Here is a 16,917-nt window from a genome sequence, read left to right as displayed (position 1 = left end):
ATACTTCTGGTGACCAATGTAAAATTTTGGAAGCTCCGTAAACAGAGACTTCAGACGAACACGCAGACGAGGGAATGCGTTTTCGATCTGTGTAATAAAGCTATGCGTATTGAAAGATTTTGTGACTTAAAACCCGATTTTCTGGCTCCGCTTTAAAAACTTCATTTCGAGATACAAGGAAAAAATATGTTTATAATCGATCTATCAACTTCATCCGCCGAATCGATTTCGCTTTTCCGATGCCTAATACTTAGAAAACCGGATTTTTTGACAGGTCAAAGCTATAGAAAGTTTTTGGAAAGTCTTCGCACGTAAAATATACCATCATTTGTAGAGCTTTTCGACACCAAACTTTATCCAGTTCACGCTGCGACCTTAGTAAGAAAGAAAATCATGACTGCGACAAAAAAAGCTCCGTCCCGTGTGTTATCCCTACCTGCAAAGATCTATCTAATTTTCTACAATGCAACACAATTTCTGGGGTAACAGTTCAGTGTTTCCTTACCATTTTTCTTTCTGAGAAAACAATGATTGAACATTACCAGGTGGTCCTTCGTATTGTACAAGATGGTAGACTTTGTCATCAACCAGCATTTGGAAGAAAAAAGTCTATGGGAACATGTGAAAATTCCTCTACTTATCTTTCAGTCTGGAGCCATTCTTGAGGTAAAACACCTAAAACAATTCTTTGCCTTTAATGTGATTAAACTTTGCAATAACATTTTGATTTTTAGGTTGTGCACTGTGCTTGTGGTATCACTCCTAGCAACACAATCATTACCTTTGCTCAAGTCTATTCTCGGGTTTTCCTTATCTGGCCTATTCTTTATAAAGTGCCTGATTCAAGGGACCAAATAGGATTTTCTCTTTTGTTATTGGCTTGGACTGTCACTGAAGTCCTACGTTACCTTTATTATGTATTGAACATAATTTCCTTTGTTCCAGGATTTCTGCTGTGGTGCAGGTAATTAAGACACTAAGAATGTATATAATAAATACCTAAAATTTGTCTTTAATTTTAATCTTGCAGATATACATTGTTTATAATTCTGTATCCTGCCGGAATTACTGGAGAACTGCTTTGTTGCTACCGTGCACTTCCACATTATAGCAAAACGCAAGAATTTTCAACTTTATTACCAAATGCATGGAATTTCACTTTTAATTTCTATTACTACACCATTCTTGTCATGTTGGCTTACATTCCAGGTAATACCTCTGTTATTGACTCTTTGAGCAAAGCTAACCATTTCTTTTCTTTTTAGTGTTTCCTCAGTTGTATACCCATATGTTTGTGCAACGAAAGAAGATCCTTGGCAACAAAAAACATGACTAATGAAGTCTTAGAATTAGAACATACACTTTTACTGTTACATGCTGAAAGAATGCTCATTTTTATTGTTATGTTAGTAAAAAGATACACTAGTTATTCATGGTGCACTTGATTTTGAAGGATTGAAGAGATTCCTCAAGAATTCTGTTCTGTCCTGATTCTGGTTGCTTGTCTTGAATTGGGCAATCTCTTCTTCAGTCGATCGTTGGGTTACGCTCCAGCCCTCAAGTTTATCCATCTTTTTCTTCAGTCTCTTGCTTTTATCAACTGATTCAATGAAGAAGTTGGTCTCTCTCTTGACTTGTGCAATTTCAGTTCTCATTCTCTGTTGACGAACAGCCTTTTCATAAGCTAAACGTTCATTCAGATGAGCCCATTTGAATCTAGGCAGATATTTTATGTTCCACAGACACTCATGATATCGAGTGCGTCGCTTTCCCCCTACTTTTGTATTATTGAGATGTTCAGCCACAGCCTTTGCAACCCTTTTGCTTGCAAACTCTACCCAGCCTTCAGAAAACTTGTTACTGCGCTTCTTCTTTACACCTGCTTCTAAAAGGATACATTTCAGTTTAAGCTAAAACTATGCTTTAATGATAAACATACTTTCTATGGGCTGCAGGAATGATTTTCCAATTTCGCCATGAACCCCAAGAAATTCCCGCACAAGCTGAGGATTCATTCCAGTAGGAATGGATGACAAGTAAACAATTCCAGGTTTTTTTCGAGATTTTGGTTTTTCTATCTCTTCATCTTCAAGCTCTTCCTCAGACATAAGATCATCTGTAACGTTATCAGTTTCATCCAACCGTTCAAGCTGATTTTTTCCTTCCATAATCGTATTTAGTTCCTTTTGCCACAAGTGAAAGTCCTTTAACGTTTCAAGATTTGAATTCAACAAAGTGTTGCTTTAACTTTATAGAAGTCCACGTGTGAAATTGCGTCTGCTATAACGTCTTGGAGAGGACCCCTGTACCGTATACTGGTATACTGTTTATTATGATCGTGGAATGGCTTGTCGCACCGCAAAGGAGCAGGGCGTAATGTTCAGAAGCCTGATGGCCCTGTGCTCTGCCGACAATCAATAGCATTAGTAATATTTGGCAACTATATCAATTATACTTTTATAGCAATCGATTTTTTGTTGGCAGTTTTGTTGCCTGACAGGGAGTCACACAATACCCGTAATCCCAGCACGTAATCCGACCAACCCGAGCTGGAAACCAGAGTAACCCACCCGATCAGCAGCATGTGCCTTTTCCTTTTAAGATTGACAACGCAGGAAGCCCATGTATCAGCGCGAATATTCAAACGTTTAAAATTTGTTGATATATCACGTAATTGCAACAAGGCAGTCACGCAGCCTCGCATTCTATTTTTAGCTGTTATAAGCAGTATTGCGTTTTAGTAAAATCCCGTTTGATTCATGATAAATCGTACTTTATAGTTAATAATGGAAATCGAAGGAATCAAGTTTAATTGAAAATAGATAAATCTAGATCAGAACCTATCAAAAGTAAAGATTCAATAAAGGCATGTAGGATGTTAGTGTTTGAAAAAGAAATAAATAGGATGTTTGAGATTAGACGTCTTTTTTGGAAGAAGGGTGGTTACCAATAATTTATTACCATAATACTGAATGCTTTACAACCGTTTTTGCCACATATTGGTGATTCTTGTTCAATTCTGAATCGGAATCATATATTATAAGCGAAATCTAAAATTCAGCCAAAAATAAAAAAGTGCAAAGGCCATACGCCACATATAGCCTTACCCCTTTTGTCAAAATCTGTAAAAATCGACACCTTTTGGAATTCACTGAAAATCCCACGGTATAACCCTAATTTAACGCTGATTTAGAAAAAGCGATTCGTTTTTTTTGCCAAGTTAGCCGCTTTTGAAATAAACGTAATTTATCAACGATTAGCTTCAGCTGATAGACCGTTTTTTACGTTTTTTTTCAAAAACTGTCAGTCCAACGAGAACACAACCTCATTTTCGTGATTCTTGTTTAATTCTGAATCAGAATCATGTATTATAAGCGAAATTTAAAATTTAGCCAAAAATGAAAAAGTGGAAAAGTTATAGCTTTACCACTTTTGTCAAAATTGGCATATAATAACATCTCTATGAGTTCAATGAAAATCGCACAGTATAATCAAAATTTAACGCTAATTCAAAAAAAGCCACTCGTTTTCTTGTAATGACCGTTTTTGAATTACACCGAATATTTGTGCAAAACTAAGACAAGTCGGGGTTATTTAGCCGGACTTAAAATTTTTTCTGGAAAAACCGGCACTCATCAGAATCGGTTGAATGTCACAGGATATACTCAAAATTGAATGCTGATTCTGACAAAATTATTATTATTTTTTTTTTTCATTAAGTCAACCATTTTGGGAATACACCGAATATTTCTGCTGCATCGCGCTAGCGCTATAGCGTACTAGCGCGCTAGCATTGCGTCAAATATTCAGTGTATTTCAAAAACGATTAACTTAATAAAGAAAAATAGCAATTTTCCCAGAATCAGCATTCAATTTTGAGTAAACCTGTGATATTCAACCAATTCCAATGAGTGTCAGTTTTTGCAAAAAAAAATTTGAAGCCCGACTAAATAAGCCCGACTTTTCTTTTTTTTTAGTTTTTTATGTTTAATTTTAAAACCATAAGGTCAATTGAAAAATAAATTTGATTTCCGTGCTAAGCATTCAATTTTGAATCGAAATTATGTATTTTAAGTGGTAAAATTTAGCCAAAAATGAAAAGGTGTCCATTCGGTGGATTCATATAAAAATTTGGTAGAACACAATATTGCTGGGAGTTTGGCCTCCCAGTTCATCGGGACACGCGACAGATGGCACAGCAATCGGTTATCGCCGGTTCGTTCGTAGAATAGAAATTTCCTTAGATTTTTAATCCACTCACGTATCAATTTCACAAAGAGATTTCAGTCATTCAGGAAAAACAAATAAAATCGAATCATTAACTAATGTAGATTGTAAACACAGCCGAGTCAGTCAGGACTACGATAATACCTTCTGCGTTATGCATCGCGCACTCGCTGGATGAGGAATATTTGTTTCATAACATCTTCATAGGTTAGTTATAGTTCTCATTCCCTAATATAGTCGACCGTAGCCGAAATTCTAAGAAGAATTGCAGTGAAAATTGTCCATCATTATCATATTATTTGAGGTTTAATCACACCATTAGAAAAAACATTACCTACGAAAAAAGAAAATCAAATGCTGATTTATCTACGCGCATTTGAAAGGAGTAAATAAAGATGGGATCAGGTATACAGCACCAGAAATTATTTTTAACGTTTAGCAGTGATATACAACCAGGTGTTTGGCATATCCTTGGCATACTGTACTAAGCGAATAAATGGTTTCTTTTTGTTTTGCAGATTGAACACCTGAAATTTTTTCATAAAGAAAGTTGAAAGTAACAATTCCCCACTGTGGGCATAGTTTGCTGAAAACGTGACGTTTTCTGCGGCCCTACCTTTTTAATCCAAACCCCAAAAAGTGTCATGCACTATAACAGTATTTCATTTCGCAGATGATTTTATTCGAGATTTCGTCTAGGATAACCCTTTAAGAGCCACGCATCCATACCCGATTGTCCTGTAGTCAATAATGGAATATTATGAACATTATGTAAAGCTGGTACTCGAAAGTTCTTGTAATGCGAAGCTATCACGTCAAGTAAATAAATATTGCGCATGATGTCAAACTCCGTATGGACGTAAGAACTTGTTTTCACAATATACGTACGACAACGGGTTTGCCAAACAGTTTCTCGTACTGGCATATTTTTTTAAAAATTCGACCTGGGTGGTTCTTTTTTGTTTATCACCAACTAATGAAATGCGTGACGGGAGAACATCTAACATGGAGAAAAAGCTTCTGCTTACGTATAGAAGTGTGTTCAATTATCACTGACAACAAAGAGCTGCTCTACTCACAAGCTATTCTATGGTCGCTAAAAATGAACCAAGGGCAGTGAGTCATTTGGATGTAATTAGGACGAGACATATTCCAAAGTAAATACGGGACGCGCATTGTAGCGTTTAGTAGTCGCACAGCAAAGCGCACCGAGAAGACAATCCTAGGTGAAAGCGTACAGATGGGTGGTATTGGAAGGCCAACGGGCACACCTTGAATGCAAGCAAGCAAGCTTTGAAGCTTCGGGTGCTTTCTTTGCTAGCGGTGTTCAGCATTGCATACGAATTATGCGTACGCATTTTGACGAGAATCGCATAGCATTAGGGTCACAGGAACAAATCTAAATGGAATTGTTTTGTAACAGGACTTAGCATCCGATTGACAGTTAACTGATGGCTCCTATCTCAATGTGACAAGGTTGCTTATCTTTTTGAGTATCGAACGGGCATGTCTAATCGTTCGGTGCCACTCCTTTGTGTTATCCATGAAAATTAAACAAAATTGCCTAAAAACGTGATGGCTACCGAGTTCCGTGAGCTTGACAAACGATGTTTCTAGTTCCATTTCATTAATTCCTTAGGTTGCCTTTTATCAGTCGATACACGCTTCAACGCTATAGCCCAAGGAGAAATTCTCTATATTTAAAGAATTGGTGTAGAACTTGAAAAAAAATACATCCTTAAAGTGGCTTATAATACCTGAGAACCTTTTCGAATAATATGCGTATTGTTTGGAAAAAGAAAAAAAAAATATGAATAGGATCTAATGTTCAACTGCGCGCATACAAATGGCATCATCCCCAGCAGTAAGAAGATGGATTGTCTTCAGTGGCCCTTCTATGGTAAACTTTTGTGGCTTGTTGCTGTCGCGTCGAAAGATGAGGTTGGCCGCTCATCGCTAAACAAGAACAAGACGCCAACAATTTCTATTAAGTTGACGATATGAGGTGCTGACGACAGACGTGCTGCTAGGCACATGGTGGAAAGCGCAATGAGAGGGGACGAAAAAAGATAGATGTTGAGAACTTGGAAGTTTAGGAGTCATACGGAAATAATAACCGGAGACAATCTGGGAGACTTACCCAGTACTGCACCGCTCCCGAAGAAAAGGGTTCGGCTGCAGATGAAGAGACACGAACTGCAAGAGATAAGAGGAAAGAAACATGGGAAGCTGGGTAGGACAAAAGAGGCCGGTGGGTTGGGATATTTAAGTAATCTTCGGCCCCCAGTTGTGAGAAGCCCCACAGAAGCCGACGCCGTCAATACAGGCAACATCCTGCTGCTTTTGGAGACACAAAAAGGTCAAGAAGAGCCCGCTGCTTGCTTAAACGGTCCCCCAGTGTTCGTCCAAACACCGATCCGTTCAAACATCCAGTTTGGTGGACACTTTTTCCCGCTTGCTTGATACTTTGAAACGTCCCTACGTGCTTCGTCGCTCGCGCTTAGTTGGAGACTCGTTGTCAATCTCAGTCGTTTTCATTTCTGGGCGCTTTTACAGACTATCCTAGCGCAATGTTCAGATTACGTGAATTCTTTTCCGTCATTTTTCTGCTATTCAGTTTCTCCGCAACAATAGGTATTCTGCTATTCAGTTTGGGTTCTTCTTCTTATTCTTTTTAACACTATATCCCAGCTAAAGTTTGTCGAAAGACCGTTCTGTTTTCGACAGCAAAATTTTCATTGCTCTTCGTTAAGAAAAAGAGACGATGGTCGATGTTATTTTTGTTTCGTTCCCATAGGTTTTTCCGTGTCGAAGCTTCGAAGGTTGGATAACAATAAAGCAATGGAGGACACAATGCCTACTGAAATATCGGAAAGTAGTACAAGTGAAAGGATCCAACTAGATTCATGGTTGAATCACCCTTCGGCTATCAACATTAAATCTTGCTGCGAACGCGTACCTAAAAAATACTTTGTTGGACAGGGTAAAAATTTCCTGCAACAAAAGCAGTTGTCGTCAAATCGTTTCTGACATGCAGTTAAATCCCACACACGATTATGCATAATCAGTCGCGATTTGGCGTTGTTTTTTTTTTCCGTGAGCTGATGTCCTGTTTTTGGTAGGATTGGATGGAGAGATTTCTGTAGATATTGGCCAATGTCGGCAGTCGTGTTCAACAAGGAGGACGAAAATCAATCGGAAAGAATTCGAGGCCATTTTGAAGGCCAATTATTCGGTTGACCCAGTTGAGGTATTTATAGTTTTTTCTGCGCCAATGTTCTTCACTTGTCAACAAAATTTTAATTACACCAAATCGTTTCCCGGATTTTTGTTGTTCACAGTTATTTTTGGCTATGCAACGTGACATTTCACCAAAGTCGTGTGGTGACGATTCCCATTGTTTACCTACTCGGACCGTCGTTGAACGACACATGACGATGTCAGGTATGCAGGAAGTGTCTGTCATCGAAGACTGTTCCTGTTTGTCTGATCCTGAGCTCTGTCATCGGGTGGAGGAGCGAGCTATTCATTTCCCGGGAACACCGTTCGAAACTTCCGTCGATGTCGGTAGATGCTCAGGACCTTGTAGCTCCGGTAAGATTCATTTAGAAATTGATCAGATAATGAAACAAAGAGATCGTTAATCCTTTTCACTCAAGCTTTATTTTATTTTTTTTTTCAATGAAAAAAGGGTTTAGGTAATAAGCTTTTATCGTTTGTTTGGCAGAAGAAACAAAAATGCTGCAGTTAATAAGCTGAAATTAGCCTTCATTTTTCATGTTTTAAAAGCGCCCTTTTATTAACAGGGCAGTTGTATTTTACTGTTCATTAGATAGGGTAAGATAAAATGAAAGAAAAATAGAAGCTTCAGTTTAAATGAATGTTTCACCTAAATCGCCCACTCTTAGATTCATGTATTTTCTTTCCCGTAGTATGGGCTTCACGCGTTTTCGTTGGCAGCAATATTTATTCACGCGTTCTTATTTTTAGTACAAGAGTCTCGTGCCACGTAAACTATATTTTAACATAGAAAATCGCATTAGTGTTGTTAAACGCAAGTTATATGGAATGAAAATAAAATTGTTTTCATTTCTCTGTATGACATCATCCTTCAAAAACATATTTTTGAAACATCAATATCAAAGAGCGCAATCTGTTTTATTGACACGAAACCATTTCCTTTTCCTTCCATAATTGAATAGGTAATTCGCTCCGCTGCAGGTCGACGAGGAATAAAACGGTGGCCATTGCGGGACCAAACGGTAAAATCTATTCTTGTTTGCGTGTTTAAGCTTTCAAACTTTTATTGTTGTTTTTGTTTACGGCACACGCTTTCTCAGGAGATACTTGTGTTGAAGTTATCGACAAGTGTGGCTGTGCATCATCATGTTATCGAGCCTCTTCAATGGAACACATTTACGATTTTGTATCACCACTGGACGACGAAACAGCAAACAGTCCTGTCATTAAGGCAAGATTTTCAATTTAAGAGCAGTTCTAAGTTAATTTATTTACCCACATACCATTTTGTAGGTAGTCGATGTTGGGAAATGTGTTGGAGAATGCAATACCTCGCATCATAAGGAGCACTGTGTCCTGCGGTAGGTCACCTCCATCACCTTTTGGATGATGTTGGAAATTTAGATCGAAGCGCTATTGAGTCTTCTTTGACCGATGATTTTGATTGATTGTGAATACTATTGCACAGGGATAAGGACGACAGCTCCAAATGTTTGATGTCGCTTACTCGGCGGGAGAACAATTGCGTTCCTTTGGGCTTCCAGCTTCATCACTTTCGAAACAAGAACGGCACAGCGAAGAGTATGCTCTCCATAACTGATTGCGGTTGCCAATAGTCGTGATTAAGACGCCGAAAAGAATTTCAGTTAAATCTATGAAAATCATTCTTCGAAGTGCTTAATAGTGACATCACATCAACGTTTTTATTGATCGTGTTACATTATCTGATTTTATTTTTCGCCGTTCCGATTCAATTGGCCAAATTGTTCACTTTTCCAAATATTTTTCCATTTACAAAACAACTTCGATATATGACAGCTAGCCACTCGGAAAATAGAGGCACTGTGATAATATATTTGAATGCATTTTTTGTTTACGAGCAAGACGACAACCAAGAAATTGCAATAATCATCAAAGACTTCCAAACGTCTATGAATTTTTGGAACTTTCATGTGCTTGCTTACATTGCTTTTGTTTTGTTTAACCAACTTAATCTTTTTGTAAATAAACAGCGAACTTATCAAAAGCCAGTGCGGTTACTGTGTCAATAGGTTAAGTCGACGTGATCGATTCGGTAGCCTATATATTTTTATTATCCAGTTAGTACTTTAATTATTTGTTTAATTAAAAAGAACTCAAGCAACATTTTGGTGTTCAAAAAATAATATGAAAAGCTAATTGCGAAATCCGTAGTCTTAAATGCAAGTTAAACCACTCAAACAAGTCTTGCAAAGGTATAGCACCAGCTGTGACGCATACGCTGCAAATTTGGAATTTAAGATTAACATGGCAAAAGAAACAGGGATCTAGCAACCCAACGTACAAGGCGAAATAGACACGTCCGAATTTTTCGCATTCAAACGTAGTCTGTGACCGGAGCACAGGAGGAGAACGAATCCAAATGGTTGTGTTCTATTGTTCCATTTTCCACAAAAAATTCCGGTTCTTTCAGGATTTTTACGCTTGGTATGAGGACTATTTGGACAAAATTATGGCTAAAGCCTTCTACGATGTAGGCGGCCACTTATCACACAGTTTGAGTCACTTTTTCTTTTTCGTGTTTTACGGTCAAAGATGGGAGAACGTCTTCCCTGTCAACGGCATCTTTGAATGACTCTATGCTTCTATTTTAGTCTGGCGCCGCCGTGAATGAGCATTCGTCTACTCGACCAAATGAGGCAGCCACGCAGGTCTCTCTTCCAACAAATTCGCCAACACGAGATGATGAGTAACAGTCCCCAAAGCCCACATATGATGATGCCGCGGTGGCTCAAGTCCCCAGTCGCACTTTTCTGGCGAAGTCGTGATCTTTCAGGTTCGACTTACTCATCTATTCTGAATGGTAAGTTTGTGGGGAAACACACACTGGCCGTGTCCATGATTCGAGCCACATTTGGTCATCATCGACAGCGCTCTGCTTAGCCAACGTCTATCGACACTCAAGTATTGCACCGTTTTACCGACGTACACGACTAGCTTCGGCTTCCTTCTGTTTCTACAGACGTTACACTATGTATAATTCATTTAGGAAAGCCCTCGTGACGTGACCGCAATGCCCGGCGTGAGCGTGGGAGATGGAGAAGGAAGAAGGAAGTGCAATCTACACCGGCTGTGGTTATCAAGCTGTGCACTGCCCATGCTACCAACAGCTGCGAAACCGAATGTGTTCATGTTTCTTTCTTTTTTAAATGAGAGTGCGACTAATTGTCAAGCATTAAGAAATAATACATTGAAATCGGCCCAATGTAAGCTCCTTCTCTGGTTGTTTCGGAATTAAAAAATTAACACGTAAATCTCAAAAGAGGTCAAGTAATCGATGAAAACAACATACAGACAGATCAACCATTCACGAACGCCAACCTGTCACAGTAAGAACAAATGGACAGCGGAACATTCAAAGGCATGAGGTTAAAAAAAAGAAAATGAATTCAGAACCAAATTTGTCGCCATAGATTTTGAAAGCATGTCGTCTCAAAGGATTTATAGCCGCATGACAAAACGAAGGCTATCGTTTTTGAAATGGCTGTGCGTAACATGCTAACTGGCATAGTGCTAGCATCTCGTGATAAATGAAATATTCTCCTTTTGGAATTCCCGTATTTTTTTTGACAAGGTCTAATGCATCGATGAATAGGAAATTAGCAGGATCTGTTGCGTTGCAGCCGTGAGTCATAACGACCGGCTGTCCAAAACGATTCATCAGGGATGCCAGTGATTTCAACTTCTTCGACGATGCCAACATCCAAAAAAGACAAGGAAACCGCTTGGCAAGCATCAGCTTGCCAAAAGCGTTTACTTTTTCTTCTTCTCTTTTTTTTTCTGGCTTTTTTGGCGCGCACTAGACTACTTCAAAATTTAGGATTTCGTTTGTGATTGGCTCGCCCGAAAATGTCTCCACATGGTGTCTCCCTCCTACCCACCCCTCCCTCGCCCATCATCAGATTTAAGATAGACTGACTCGAACTCTCCGTGATTCAGATCGAGTAGATCAGTGGAGAACGGTTGGTCAGAACTCAACATCAGGGAAAAACACGGATCCTATCAGCGCGTCCGCTAATTTGCCTTTAACATCGTGACACAGTTTGGCAAACAAAAATGCAACTCTTGATTCCTTTCTTCTGCGTTTGCTGTAGCTTCTTAGTTCCATCTATAATAGCAAAAGCTGTTCACCCGGCAAGAGTCTTCAACGAATCATCATATCCTTCCAATCACATGCCGATAGTGAAGGGTTTGCAACAGGTACGGCAAAGACGAGTATCGAAAAGTTTAACTTGCCAGTGAGCAAACTAGCATCGCACCATTAATTTTGTTGTTCTTAAATATTTAAACAAGCGCAGGTTTTTGGCGTATCGGATGGTCACAGACAAAGGCAGCTACCCTCGCCACCGCAGTACATGTTAACGCTTTATGCCGTCGTGGCGGATAACAGTGGCGTCGTTAAGGCACCTAATCCGTACGGTGCCAAAATCATCCGCAGCTACACCGAGAAAGGTTTGAATGTTGAATCCGCGCAGAGGGACGCGGTACTTCATTTTGTCTTGCGTTCAAAGTTTCATGTTTTAATCGCATTTTCTTTTCGTCGTGCTTTAGAATCGGGACGAAGAAATTACTTTTCGTTTAGTGTGTCTGGAGTGGAAGCAAGCGAAACGTTAATCGAAGCCGAGCTTCATTTGTACATCCTCAGGAGTGAAGTTACCATGTTGCGCGAGGTACGTACACACATCGCATCGCACATCACATCGCCGCCATCGGCTATGGCTCACTATTTTCATGAACGAATTCTGGATTTGGCTTGTCCCGATCTGATTGATTTGTTGTATGCCTTTTCTAGGTTCGCGTGTATCAGATACTGGATTCACATTCGACCGAGCAACCAGAAAAGCATCGCTTGATCGACGTCCAACACTTCGTTAACACTTCCAGTGAAGGCTGGCTAATTTTTCGAGTAAAGCAAGCTGTGCATGTTCATTCACTCGAAAATCCTGCATCAAACCGCCTGAGGTTTTTCGTGACGGCTATATCTGTGATGAGACAGCCTATTGTTTTACACGTGTCGAGACGCAGAGATCGACACACCAACCGTCAACCTGTCTTAGTCCTTTTCAACGATGACACGTCTAGCACCTCTATCAGCCAGTTAGACACGGGGAATGATTCTACATCGGCATCAGGTGAGTTTTAGTTCAGCAAGTTTGTTCTTAATAAATGGGTGGATTTTTCATCTTAACTATTTCCTGGAAGATTTTTTTGCTTAATGGCATCAGATGTAAGTGTATGTTAGTAAGTGACAATAGAACCGTAAATATGTTGGTGAAACGTAATTTAACGCTGGCATTTAAGGTGGCGATTTGAACCAGAAGTTTAAAGCAAGACAACAAACTCTCTATTACTACTTGTTGTGGGTTTTCCTAACTACAATTCTAGTAGAATACTACACGCTCTTTTTACTATTCCATACTATTTTTCCGCAATTGATAAGCGATCAATGCCTTTCGAATCAAAGCGTAATTGATTTCACCCTACTTGTTTCTTTAGACTCACGAGAAAAGAAAAACCATGAAAACGGCCTAGTGCGTCAACGGCGAGAAATTGTTTTGTCTACTCACAAGCACGAACCATTCGAGAAGGTAACGACGCATCGTCAACGAGAACACCATCACCGCCGTCATGCGGTTCACACGAGCGAATGCCATCGGCAGGAGCTATATGTCGACTTCGAATCGATTGGCTGGTCCGAATGGATCATCGCACCCAAAGGTATGTAGGATGATTTCTATTTAACACACCATTGCGAGGTTAACTGTGTTGTTTATTTTAGGCTACAACGCATATCATTGCACGGGCGTTTGTTCGTTCCCCCTTGGTCAAAGTCAAAAGCCCACCAACCATGCTACCGTCCAATCAATCGTACATGAAATGAATTTGACCAAATCAGTGGCCCTTCCTTGTTGTGTTCCCAATCGACTGCTATCTCTCTCGCTATTATATTATGACGAAAATGACAATGTCGTTTTAAAGCAGTATGGTGAAATGGTAGCCGACAGCTGCGGATGCCATTAAAACCATTCGCTACAGTCACTTATTCCCTTCTGTACAGTAAATCACTGAAAGACCCGTCCTCATATTTCTTTCATCTTTCCATTTAACCACAACTCATTTCACTGTGCTAGCCTTCCCTTCAGGTGTTGCCTTATTACACGCTTTTTTGCTCGGAGAATGAAAATCAAACACAACCTGTTTAGCTGTAACGAAGAAGTGGTGAGGCAAACCAACGAATCCTCAGCATCCCGCCGAATCCTCAGCATCCCGCCTTCAGTTTTTTGCTCCCTGAACCCGGAGAAAGGATCCCCACAATATTTCAGGAAAATTTCCATGTGGAGGGCGTTCATGAAGAAATACTGCATGATTCTAAGCAGTAGTAGGTGTCCTGAACGAAACTCGTCGACTCCATCGCCACACAATCTTCACTCGTAAAGCGACCTCGGAGCAAATCAATATGGAAATGTCACACGGCAATTGTTTGATAGTTGTTCTACTTACTGTTTTGGGGTTCATTAATTTTTTCTACATTCTTCATGTTTAATTTAAAGCAACGAAGCATCTTGAGAACAAATAGGTAATGAACGTTTTTCAATTGAAATATTTCGAACCTTTTCTTGATCACAACGTTCGTCAACCACATTCTCCATTTCATGAGCTATCTTCCATCTTTTCTATATACCTCGTAAGAACGAGTGTTTTACATATTCCTCACGCACAAAAAAAGTTTTATCCTTTATATAATTTTTAATGGTTTTCCGTTTTTTTCTAAACCAATAAGAAGGCTGAAATGTTAATGATAAAGTTTTACCATGTCGACCATAGTGTAATGCGCAAGAGCCATCTTAATCATGAACACACAGACACACACAAGATTCATAATTTCCATCTAAGCCAAGTCCCATCCAATAGCATTAGTTCAAAAAGATGTCCCAGTGGCTCACACCAGATTCACTGGTTGGTTGCCATTAGTCTAATTGTCGAATAAAGAACTTAAAGTCTAGTAACATTCCACGTGTTTCTGTTCCATTACTATTTGGGCATAAGTTTGTAAAACTTAAATGCAAAGGAAGGACCTCGCATTCTAGTATTTTGTACACCTTGCCAGAGAGTCTTACACCTCTAGTTAAATGTGAAACCATTAATGAAGATTTTCAAGACACATTCCTTTCCCATTTAAGCGCCGTTTCAACCTTTGTCAAATGCTGACTCCAATACACATTAGTAATGCATCAGCTTCTTACAAAACGAAAAATTGTGGCACCGAAATGCTATATGCTGAAAATAAATCAAAGCTATTAGTTTGATTAGTGGGATTCATTTTTGCAAATGCAATCTCTCCCTGCATCTTACAGTAGCGCTTTAATTTTTGTTTTGTTTATGAATCGCGCTAAACCTGTGGATATTTCCTGGTTTTATTCGAACAACACTGTAAACACGTGTCCCTGCCATTGTATAAGCTATATGAAATTAGAAATGAGTGTTGCTGATATTCTGCGGAAAGAGGGCGACCATTTTTATGTGTATTGATTGCAAACGTAAAACGAACACATCAATTATGGAGCATGCATCAATATATCGTGGTAGACACATTTAAAGCCTGTAGTTAAAACTCGGCACTTTCTGCAAATTAAAAATCGATAAAGTGTTTTTAAAGTTGTATGTAACACGAAACGATTACAGTGGGATAGCTTTCTTCAGTTTACGTCGGAAATCTACGTCTCTCTATGGTAATAAACATGTTGTTACGGATACCGAGAATATAGCGTTTTTTAGTTTCGTTGTGCACTCAGGTGGTAAAACAATCTGGAGATCGCTAGCGTGATTAGTTGCCAACAAGCCCTACCTAACGTTGATAGAAGAAATTTGTACAACCTATCAACATTTACAAAACAACAATTAACGGAAAAACAAAACAAAGAAAAAGTAACACAACAAAAAATACCCATAAACGAAAAACAAAAAGAAAAAACACCACCATATCAACCAGGACATCCGCCTTTTAGGATTACGGTCGGCAAACCTCAGCAGAAAGAGGTTGATAAATTTTCCTAGCTGTCAACCTGTCATCTCCATCTACCGGCTGCGCCAATTTCATCTGTCCTCCATTAGGTTGGTGATATTGTTGCTTCGTTCTCATTGTTTTTTTCTGTCTATGCCGAGGAAAACACTAGACATTTATTTTCATTGGGAAAAACATAACAAAGCGCAAGAAAAAAATAAATGAGTAAATAATAAAGAAAAATCATTAATGTTTAAAAATACTTAATGTAAAAGAATATGCGCACTTCCAAGCGGATGTTCCTTACAACACAGAAAGGAAGAAAATTCGCAGGAATAGGCAGGTCGTTAATTTTTTGCCAATGCTGTTGAAACAACGAAGCTGTAGCTACATCGGCAGCAAAAAGAATACGCAATGTCACACAACGAGCAAGCCAGCGTTACGGGGAATAGTCTAAACGGATTAATTGGTTTTTATTCTTATAGTAAACTGCAAAAAATTAGCGCACTACCAGAACAGAGTTACGACTGAAAAGCATAAATTATTAGCCTAGGCCTCACATCAGCAATGTTATGCATTATGCTGCATTTTGAAGTTGAAGCGGAAACGGTTATGGTTTTTTTTTTACCGCAGGGAAACAATCTATTGAATGAAAGAACCCTATCTGCAATCGGTTATAGCAGCATGGTTTAAAAAAATCGTTAAAAACCAAAGTTCTATGCGGTACTATGTTTCCCATTTTGTCATTACGAAAACGCATTACCGTTGTATGAGCAATATGGAAAGTAGACCCTATTTTATTCGTTAATACAGTAAGCCACAAGCAAATAGAGGATCCGTGAGCCACCCATTGATTTTTTCAGCACACGCTGCATCCTGGACTCCCGACAAGCCTATGGAACAGCAAGCCATCAAACGAGTAAGTTGAAAAATATGCCAGCTGATCATTTGTTTTAAAGTCGCAGACGGGGGCACACGCATACCCGGATATTGTCTTTCTCAGTATATATTGGTTGTTTTAAAGTAAGCTTGACGTCATTGCCAGATTTTTGGCTACTTTATTTTCAAGAAGACGGTAAAAACTGCATTAGATACATCCTTATATCCCAGAACGGCATCATGACGTAATATGAGGCGAGTCGCGTGAATCATCATATTGCCTCCGGCATAGAACAAAACTTTCCTTCTACTTGACTAATGTTTCCGGTTTCAGTGTTAGGTAGGCCAGCGGTAAGGTGTATACGTAGAAAAAGCCATTTTTCAAGCTCCAATGTAGCCTAAAATATTATACCGAAAAACTACGGTTAGGTTGGGTCCAAGCTGGCCCAAGCTATTTTTCGCTGATTCTTATTGATGTCACTTTTCTTTAGTAGGAAATTTCTCTATCCGCATTTATTAGGTTTATTTCA

The 16,917-nt window shown here is 39.2% G+C and overlaps 4 protein-coding genes across 6 annotated transcripts; 3 read left to right on the top strand and 1 right to left on the bottom strand.

Moving 5' to 3' along the window:
* The first annotated feature begins 186 nt into the window (after nt 1–186).
* On the top strand, nt 187–1,435 carry LOC130700422 (very-long-chain (3R)-3-hydroxyacyl-CoA dehydratase 2-like). 2 transcript variants are annotated; one of them, XM_057522469.2, is made up of 6 exons: nt 187–274; nt 337–482; nt 546–666; nt 735–964; nt 1,031–1,209; nt 1,266–1,435. In XM_057522469.2, the coding sequence occupies exons 2-6, from the start codon at nt 394–396 to the stop codon at nt 1,334–1,336; spliced, it is 690 nt and encodes a 229-aa protein (XP_057378452.1). In that variant the 5' UTR covers nt 187–274; nt 337–393; the 3' UTR covers nt 1,337–1,435. The 2 variants fall into 2 exon arrangements, with proteins under 2 accessions (XP_057378452.1, XP_059352519.1); XM_059496536.1 differs by lacking the exon at nt 187–274 and having other exon boundaries at nt 283–482.
* LOC130700423 (activator of basal transcription 1-like) lies at nt 1,378–2,269 on the bottom strand. 2 transcript variants are annotated; one of them, XM_057522471.2, is made up of 2 exons: nt 1,940–2,269; nt 1,378–1,882 (listed from the first exon to the last, which is right to left on the bottom strand). In XM_057522471.2, the coding sequence occupies exons 1-2, from the start codon at nt 2,166–2,168 to the stop codon at nt 1,431–1,433; spliced, it is 681 nt and encodes a 226-aa protein (XP_057378454.1). In that variant the 5' UTR covers nt 2,169–2,269; the 3' UTR covers nt 1,378–1,430. The 2 variants fall into 2 exon arrangements, with proteins under 2 accessions (XP_057378454.1, XP_057378453.1); XM_057522470.2 differs by having other exon boundaries at nt 1,378–1,885; nt 1,940–2,258.
* Nucleotides 2,270–6,602: 4,333 nt separating this feature from the next.
* Nucleotides 6,603–9,493, top strand: LOC130700447 (uncharacterized). Its single transcript, XM_057522497.2, has 8 exons — nt 6,603–6,861; nt 7,025–7,210; nt 7,350–7,477; nt 7,569–7,821; nt 8,430–8,489; nt 8,568–8,698; nt 8,761–8,828; nt 8,936–9,493. The coding sequence occupies exons 1-8, from the start codon at nt 6,798–6,800 to the stop codon at nt 9,081–9,083; spliced, it is 1,038 nt and encodes a 345-aa protein (XP_057378480.1). The 5' UTR covers nt 6,603–6,797; the 3' UTR covers nt 9,084–9,493.
* Nucleotides 9,494–11,429: 1,936 nt separating this feature from the next.
* On the top strand, nt 11,430–14,101 carry LOC130700445 (bone morphogenetic protein 7-like). The gene is made up of 6 exons (XM_057522495.2): nt 11,430–11,706; nt 11,805–11,958; nt 12,058–12,176; nt 12,299–12,638; nt 13,003–13,224; nt 13,286–14,101. Exons 1-6 carry the CDS (start codon nt 11,563–11,565, stop codon nt 13,525–13,527), a joined length of 1,221 nt encoding a protein of 406 aa, XP_057378478.1. The 5' UTR covers nt 11,430–11,562; the 3' UTR covers nt 13,528–14,101.
* Nucleotides 14,102–16,917: the final 2,816 nt, after the last annotated feature.

Source organism: Daphnia carinata, chromosome 8 (genome assembly GCF_022539665.2).
Source record: "Daphnia carinata strain CSIRO-1 chromosome 8, CSIRO_AGI_Dcar_HiC_V3, whole genome shotgun sequence".
In the NCBI taxonomy this organism is placed as follows: Eukaryota; Metazoa; Arthropoda; class Branchiopoda; order Diplostraca; family Daphniidae; genus Daphnia; species Daphnia carinata.
This window is presented reverse-complemented; position numbering and strand designations above follow the sequence as displayed.

Excerpts from the sequence above, each read along its gene's own strand:
- LOC130700422 (XM_057522469.2), top strand. The coding sequence starts at position 394 with ATGACTGCGACAAAAAAAGCTCCGTCCCGTGTGTTATCCCTACCTGCA. Across the intron at positions 667-734 it reads AGTCTGGAGCCATTCTTGAG|GTTGTGCACTGTGCTTGTGG; the intron begins GTAAAACACCTA and ends TTTGATTTTTAG. Across the intron at positions 1,210-1,265 it reads CATGTTGGCTTACATTCCAG|TGTTTCCTCAGTTGTATACC; the intron begins GTAATACCTCTG and ends TTTTCTTTTTAG.
- LOC130700423 (XM_057522470.2), bottom strand. The coding sequence starts at position 2,168 with ATGGAAGGAAAAAATCAGCTTGAACGGTTGGATGAAACTGATAACGTT. Across the intron at positions 1,886-1,939 it reads ATTCCTGCAGCCCATAGAAA|AAGCAGGTGTAAAGAAGAAG; the intron begins GTATGTTTATCA and ends GTATCCTTTTAG.
- LOC130700447 (XM_057522497.2), top strand. The coding sequence starts at position 6,798 with ATGTTCAGATTACGTGAATTCTTTTCCGTCATTTTTCTGCTATTCAGT. Across the intron at positions 7,211-7,349 it reads AAAATACTTTGTTGGACAGG|GATTGGATGGAGAGATTTCT; the intron begins GTAAAAATTTCC and ends TGTTTTTGGTAG. Across the intron at positions 8,829-8,935 it reads AAGGAGCACTGTGTCCTGCG|GGATAAGGACGACAGCTCCA; the intron begins GTAGGTCACCTC and ends ACTATTGCACAG.
- LOC130700445 (XM_057522495.2), top strand. The coding sequence starts at position 11,563 with ATGCAACTCTTGATTCCTTTCTTCTGCGTTTGCTGTAGCTTCTTAGTT. Across the intron at positions 11,707-11,804 it reads TAGTGAAGGGTTTGCAACAG|GTTTTTGGCGTATCGGATGG; the intron begins GTACGGCAAAGA and ends AAACAAGCGCAG. Across the intron at positions 13,225-13,285 it reads ATGGATCATCGCACCCAAAG|GCTACAACGCATATCATTGC; the intron begins GTATGTAGGATG and ends TGTTTATTTTAG.